Source organism: Lutjanus erythropterus, chromosome 18, assembly GCF_056507025.1.
Source record: "Lutjanus erythropterus isolate fLutEry1 chromosome 18, fLutEry1.hap2, whole genome shotgun sequence".
Taxonomy (NCBI): domain Eukaryota; kingdom Metazoa; phylum Chordata; class Actinopteri; order Lutjaniformes; family Lutjanidae; genus Lutjanus; species Lutjanus erythropterus.
Window position 1 is genome coordinate 5,849,690 of NC_139334.1, and position 7,339 is coordinate 5,857,028.

General features: G+C 38.6%; 1 protein-coding gene across 1 annotated transcript; it reads right to left on the bottom strand.

The window, feature by feature from the left end:
* Positions 1-1,131: 1,131 nt before the first annotated feature.
* Positions 1,132-6,980, bottom strand: kop (askopos). Its single transcript, XM_084742956.1, has 7 exons — positions 6,941-6,980; positions 6,069-6,132; positions 4,474-5,681; positions 4,256-4,362; positions 2,716-2,816; positions 1,822-1,921; positions 1,132-1,700 (listed from the first exon to the last, which is right to left on the bottom strand). Exons 2-7 carry the CDS (start codon positions 6,121-6,123, stop codon positions 1,571-1,573), a joined length of 1,701 nt encoding a protein of 566 aa, XP_084599082.1. The 5' UTR covers positions 6,124-6,132; positions 6,941-6,980; the 3' UTR covers positions 1,132-1,570.
* Between the last annotated feature and the right edge of the window lie 359 nt (positions 6,981-7,339).

Consider the following 7,339-nt stretch of genomic DNA (forward strand, 5'->3'; position numbering starts at 1 on the left):
CGCACAGCACTCGGAGATACAGGGAAGTAGACTCAGACTAAAGCTAACAAACATGCAGCATCATTCACCAAACATTAACGAGGGATGACAACTGTAATGCTAGTCGAACCGGCTACTGTAGGTTTTATTTTGAGTAGTTCATCAGCAGCACCGTCTCGCCCCCGCGCTGCTCTGACTCCAGGGACAGAGTTCTCCAATCAACGCCTGTGGCACTTTTCTTACAGCGTTACTGGGTTTAAATGAGACCACAGTGCAGAAAATCCTCCAAGCAGCTGAGGGTACACTGTGGTCACTGCTGCTCTACGATTAAAGCGGCTATTCACAAAAATCACTGAAAACATTCTACCAGTTAACCCCTTGTAGTAGTTTTAAGGTTATTATGCAGGTTTTGAAATATCCATCAGACACCACAAAAAGGAGGCACAGACACTTTGTTAGTAGTGCTGACAAAATTGCTTCTTGAGGGTAATTCCCTAAAAACTTGGTATTTCACCCAAAGCAGTGACTCACATCCTGCATCACGCTGAAGTGTTCTGTGCCTGATTCTTATTGGTTTGCATCAGATCATCTGTTTCAACTTTGCCTTTACACCAAGATTAAACATACACAAGACCTCATACTGGTAACTTAAAACACAATGTTTTTATTTTCTTGTATCGTAGATACATTTAGATAATTACTCCTTGTACCGCTGGCACAGCGGCAGCAGGGGCTAGACTTCCCTGCAGAAAGACTTTTACCAGACTCATGATGTATCAACTTGAACATAATAACATTATACTGTAAATACATACAAAAAATCGTGCTCAAATATACTGATATTTGGATTATGTCCAACAACAAAAAATCTTGTGAGCCCCAACACACACCTCAAAGGAATAAATGAATAGTATATTCTTGTATGTCTTCAGACTTGACATGGATTGAATAAATGTGACCAATAACATGTAACCTGGCCAATTTCTCCCCACCCTCACCCCATATATTTGGGTGAACTAATAAACAAATAATTTCCAACTAACACCTCCCAACTATGCGATGGATAACAGCAACACACCAGCAAGGTTCCAATATGAGTTCTTGTTCAAGTTCGTATTTTTACTTTTTTTTTTTTTTATCTGCTAGCAGCGGTCATGCTAAGAGTCACCCAGTGAAACAGATGGGTGGCTATAATGGACCGAAGAAGCAATAAATCTACAAGAACAATAAGAAACTTGCCAGTACAGGCCTGGACTGAGTAAACATGAATAATGAATACCTCTGCAAACAACAATAAGTACAAAATTTTAAATGGTAGCAGTACAAAAAGTACTTAAATACACGTTAAAACATGCATAGTTTCAAATACAGTAAAAGTTAAAGCATTTAAGGTGCTTGAAACTCTTGAAAGTGCCTGTTTCTTAGCTAATTTCCTGAACACCAAAACCCCTTAAAACATGCATCAATTTCACATACAGGGACATGCACAGTTGAAGGAAATATATAAAACACATTCAAATTGACAAACCAAACACACCAACACATCTACAAAGTAAGAAACATTAAGTGCAATCTGTTCACAGCTTCTAATTTATGGAAACGGACTCCTTTTGAAGATTTTGGGGATGTGAGCAAAGCGCTTGAGTGTGGGGCAGTTCGTGGCCTGCCATTCTTGGAGGGTCATTGTCGGTGTCACGCCACCAAAGCGTCTTTGGTAGTTCCTGAAAATAAGCACAAATCCAGAGCCACATATTTTACACAGGTTGAAACAGCTCTGCCTTAGAACACTTTCAAATCCACGCCTCTTCGTAAATATAAAGAAACCTAATGAGAATGATGTACTTGCGTGTGAAGTCAGAGGGATGTTGCCATCGTCTCCCATTACTGCCTGGCGTCTGATCGGCCACATGGGTCATCAGCTTCGTTAACTCAATCGTAACACCTTCAGGACACACAAATGTGCTTTTTTAAAACCAAACATTTTATACATGTATGTTTTAACTAGGGATGTAGAGATCTAAACAATTAAAACATTACTACCCTCAGTAGTCAGCACCCATAATGCTTAATGGTTAAACTATTTAATAATATTTATTGATTAATATTTAATGACATATTGTACACTGGCACTGTTTGGCTGTATTTGGATGTAGAAAAAAAAAAAAAAAAGGTTGTATCTAGGTTGTCAGATTAAACCGCCACAAAACCCCTCAACCAGAGCAAAGCATTACCACATTCAGCACAGGCATGTAAACCTAAAGGAGGGCAGGCTGCTGGTGCGAGCACTGCTAACACTAGCCACACTTTGTTGCAGGAAACGATAGCTTATGATAAACCGTGTCAGATATGATTTTGTTTACATGCAGATTCTATGCCACACATTTTTGGTATCTACAGCTTCAAATGGCTCTTAATTATGTACTTTTTTGAGCCAATGTTTAATCTGATTGATGACTGAATAAAATGTGCTTAACCTGTTTTCCAACTCTTCTTGCTTTTACACTAGTTGACTAGTCTAAGCTAAAATTAATTGATTGACAGGGAAATTAATCACCAGGGTTATTTCTAGAATGTTGTGAGATTGGAACAATTTAAAATACATATATGTTGACATTGACTTGAGATATCATCTAGTCTTATTCTCACATTAATGATGCAAAACCTTTCATTGCTATGAAAATTACAGACTGTCTCAGTGTGGTTCTCTGGTGTTTCTGGTGGAGCTCAGGGTCATACCTCGTTCTCCTCCTGGATTCTCATTCAAATGTCTGGCGACTGAATGGAGATACATCCGTTTGTCCCGCTCCAAGTCCACCTCGCTGTGAGAGATGACCGGCCTGAAAAAGATACACAAGCACACGTCAACAAACATCTAATGTTTCAGACAGCAATCTGTAAGTATAAAGAAATTACAGTCCATACATAAACATGGGCCTACAGACACTGATGACAGAATATGAAACTATAATGAAGAATAGACACAGCTGCTCTTACAACCACTAAGCCATGGCCAAAACATCCACAGTGTGTTTTATATGGTCACACTGCTCCCCCGAGTGGTAAGACCACTATACAGCAATCCTGCACCTTTTCCAAAGTTGAATTCAAGAACGTTTCAAGCATTTTCAAAGTACAATTTCAAGCTTTTCCAACACTTTATACAACACTCAAACTTGTCACACATTATTACACTTACACACAATCATGGAATAGGTAATGTAACACCAGCACGAACTCCATGCTATGTGACGTGCGCTTGCACTGTCATGTGTTTAAAATAAAAAATATGAATGCCTAAAACTATTTTGAAAATTGATTGTGGTCAAAACCAAGGGTGAATTGAAATTTTACTTAAATATAAGTGCAGGGAACAACTTCCAGAACTTCCATTGCAAACCAGAGTGAGTAAATGAAGTGATGCAATTTACTGAAACAAAGTTATTATGCTACATTTACTATGTTGAATGAAAAAGAAAAAAGAAAAAACAGAATTCAAGTTTGAGACAATAGTTAAGTCTGTGACAACTGGAAGTAGATTTTGGGACGTTGGCGTGACACTGAAGAACAAAGTTAATTTCGAGCACTGACCTGATAGCTGTGGTAAATTACTTTTATACACTTATACACTAAAATTATGTGCCATGTCTCCTTGCAACCGCAACCTCCCAGTCACTATTCCATCAGAGGGCAGAAAAAAAAAGACTGATAGACCAGCTGGGGACACAAAGGAGGCAGATCACCAACAAGTGCCGGGTCGCCTGCTTCCATTCAAGGAGCTCTGCGACCAGCTCGCAATATGCAGCAATAGTTTCAGCACCAGTTCCATTTTTCTCTACAAGCAGTGAGCAAATCTGGAAAGAAAAATGTACTGATAATGTACAATAAACAATATAAATGATCTTTTATGCATCAGGCCTGGAATTACAGTTATATACAATTAACTGATAATTAGCATGATCAGCTATTATCGGTCTTAAGTGCAAACATTCAAACAGTGACACTTTGTGTCACTAAAAACAGCAGATGAGTAGAATTGCTTGTTGATGGCACAGTGGCATTCCTCTGTAGCAAAACTTATTTTAGACTCTCAACTCATTTTGTCTTTGTCCAAAGAGCTATTCAGTCAGACTTATTGTCAAAGTAATGCAATTGCAATTTCAAGCATTTTTCAGTACTTTATCCAAAAACCAAGCACTATTCCAACTTTGAAAACACTACATTAAAATTCACGTGTTCTCAATGATTTCCAGCACCCTATGAAGTCTGACTACAGCACCTGTGACTTCTGGCAGTCTGGGTGACTCTGTCCTCCTTCAGGTCGGAAATATTTGGCAGAGGAGGTGCTGCTGTTTTACTGTCTGGACGCACTACAACCGACTTCACCTTGAAAAAACACAGATCATGAGTGTGAACATACTGTATGCACACAGCATAGTGTACAAAATGAGCTCAGTAGACAAAAATGACTACGTGTGTAAAGCTGAAACAGCTTACCTTAACTTGAAGAGGCAATGTTGTTTCATAGCTGGTGTCCAATGTTGACTCCTCTTCAACCAGTTTGGACTGACACACATGGACAGACTGCAGCACACCTCCCTGCACTTCCTCTGGCACCTGTCTACTCTGCTCACACACGGAGGATTCCAATATGGGGAGACCAATATCCCACACCTCTTCAACATGACCTTCTAAAATCTCTGCAGGAGAGTTTCCGGACTCCAACAGTGGCCCACTTACAACAGGACAGAAATCATCACCTGTGAAGGAGACATGTTGTCCAGACAGCTCAACTTGTTTATGACAAGCCAGCTCAGAAGAATTTTTAAGATGGCACTCTGGCGCCCCAAAATCACCTCTCCTGAACATGGGGCTAGAGGTAGATGAAGGCAGCTGAGAGGAGTCCTTTCCCGTTTTAAGGTCCTTTATGTAGGACATGGAGAAGTAACCCTTATCCTCCTCTACATCTTTGAAATCCACATACATTTCTTTCTTCATCTCCTCTCGTTCTTCCTTCACTTGCCCATCTCTGCCTTGAAATCTTTCCCCATGTGCAGCAGTGGGAATTAAGACTGGCTGTTTTTGAAATGCGCAGCTACTTGGACGTTTGCAGCTTTCGACATTGTCAGGATGTTGTCCAACATTATGAGTGCCGAAGGGACTGAGACACAATATGTTGTCAACATCACAGTCAAAGGCAGGTGCAATATTTACGAGGACATTCTCACGCTTTATACTGTGTGGTGCAGTCACCTTATTTTCCCCCAACTCTGTTGAGGTCCCACGTTCTCCATGCTCTGATCCAGATGTTCTACACACAAATTCACTCCTACCATCTTTGATCTCATTTAACAATGCAGGCTTGGACATGGCAAAAGGGGACACAGAGTCCTGTCTTGCAGGGGGGCTGTTGGAGTCCACAAAACACCCGTGATCGGGGGACAAATCCTTTGGATGAAAGACTTTTTTTTTTGGAGTCTCATAACCATCATCAGGATCTGAATGATCCAATTTTCTTTTTTTCTCACAAATGTTCATTACTTCAATTTTAAAATTAATAAATGGATTAGAAAGCTGATGCGGGCTGGCCATTTTGTCACAAGTAATCAACCTTGAATACACTGAAAGGGGTTTTAAGTGTCCACAATCAGCTGGCTCGAGCCTACTGAAAATAGTGCGCTCGGTGTGTTCTTTTTTATCCAAGTCTGTTGAAAACAAAAACATATCAGATCATCAGCTACCTTCAGTGAGATTTTTATTTGACAAAATGCACAAAAATAAATATTTAAAAAAAAAAATGTCTGGAGCAAAATCTAATTATTTAAAATATTAAACTGTCTAACTTTTACATTTCAGTTTTTTTTTTCTTTATTTGTTGCTCATATTCAACTATGTCAAAATGGAGAGACATATCATATTCATTAAATCCTACATTCTCCCCCAAGTAACTGTCCTTACCTATTTTTATTTTAGCTTTATTCAACCAGGCAAGGTATAAAGAAGACATTCTCATTTTCAGTGGCAGCCTGGCAAAAGTTCTTGATTGAATCCATCAGTCCAACTTCTACAGTTAACGTTTTACTCTTACTCACCTTGGACTGTTTGTGCCATGTCCACCACGTCTTCCTTAGTGAAGTCAGTCTTCATACCCAGAGTCTGAAGCAGAGAACACAAACAGTCTCAGGGTATCATCTCCTTTGCTACTGACTGAAGAGAATGGCTCTTTAAGGTTTTCAGCTAACACATGCTCAACTGGAAAAATACATGAGTATGGTTCCAAAACAGCTTTCTTATTCAAAAGTAAACATGGTTACTTTGAATTCTAACATCATCATCTTGCTTTAGCCTTGGTATTATTCTATTTTACAGGGACACTGCAGATTTTTTGTCAGTGTATTACCCACATTAGACACTGTCAGACAGGCCTTCACAGTTTCAATTAGGGGAGCAACTAACATATTTTCACAGTTTTTATCACAATTAATTAGTCGTTTATTTTCAAGTGATCAACTAAAACCCAGAAAATATTCACATTTAAGAAGCTGGTATCAGAGAATTTTGACTTGTTTTTAAAAAAAAAATATGACTAAAACCTATAAGTTTATCATCAAAATAGTTGCCAATTAATTTAATAATCAATTCATCATTGCAGCTCTAGTTTTGATGTAGAAAGCCAAGAAAAGTCAAATTATTTAAACTATTATTATTACTATCATATAGTCACTGTATGACCTATAATAGACCCTAATGTCAGGGTACCCAAAACTGGTGTAGTTTTACTCACCTTTATAATATTTTGTTTAATATTTTTATGTTACATTATATTATATACTAGTAATAATATTTTTACCAGTTCACCTTACCTTTACGCAGCCTTTTCTGACGGAACAACGCCTTTATATAAGCCACATATTGCTCTCTCCAAACCACCAGTCTCCATTGGCGACATCAGTACTAAATTTACCTGACAGACCAGAGGAGCCTCCAACTTGTTAGAACTGCAGTGTTCTGCCGTTTTGTTAGCCGGGCTTGTACCTTCAAAATCAAAAATGCAAATCAAACAAATGAAAACATGAGAGCAGATTGGTCTATTTCCTGGACACCATTACGTATCAACCTAAAACGGCGGGGTCCTCAAAAATGTACAATAAGTAAATAAATGACTACAACTATATATACCCAATGTTATCTTGTTAGGGCGTTAACTCATTGTTAACTAGCTAAATTATTCCCCCTTATATAGCATTAGCAGTTGGTAGCTAAACATTTAAACAGCTTCGTGATAGGGAAACGTTTTAGTTGCAATTAATGAAGTTGGCAATTTGCAAAAGTCACTTTATCGTTCCCTTACCTTGATGAAGTA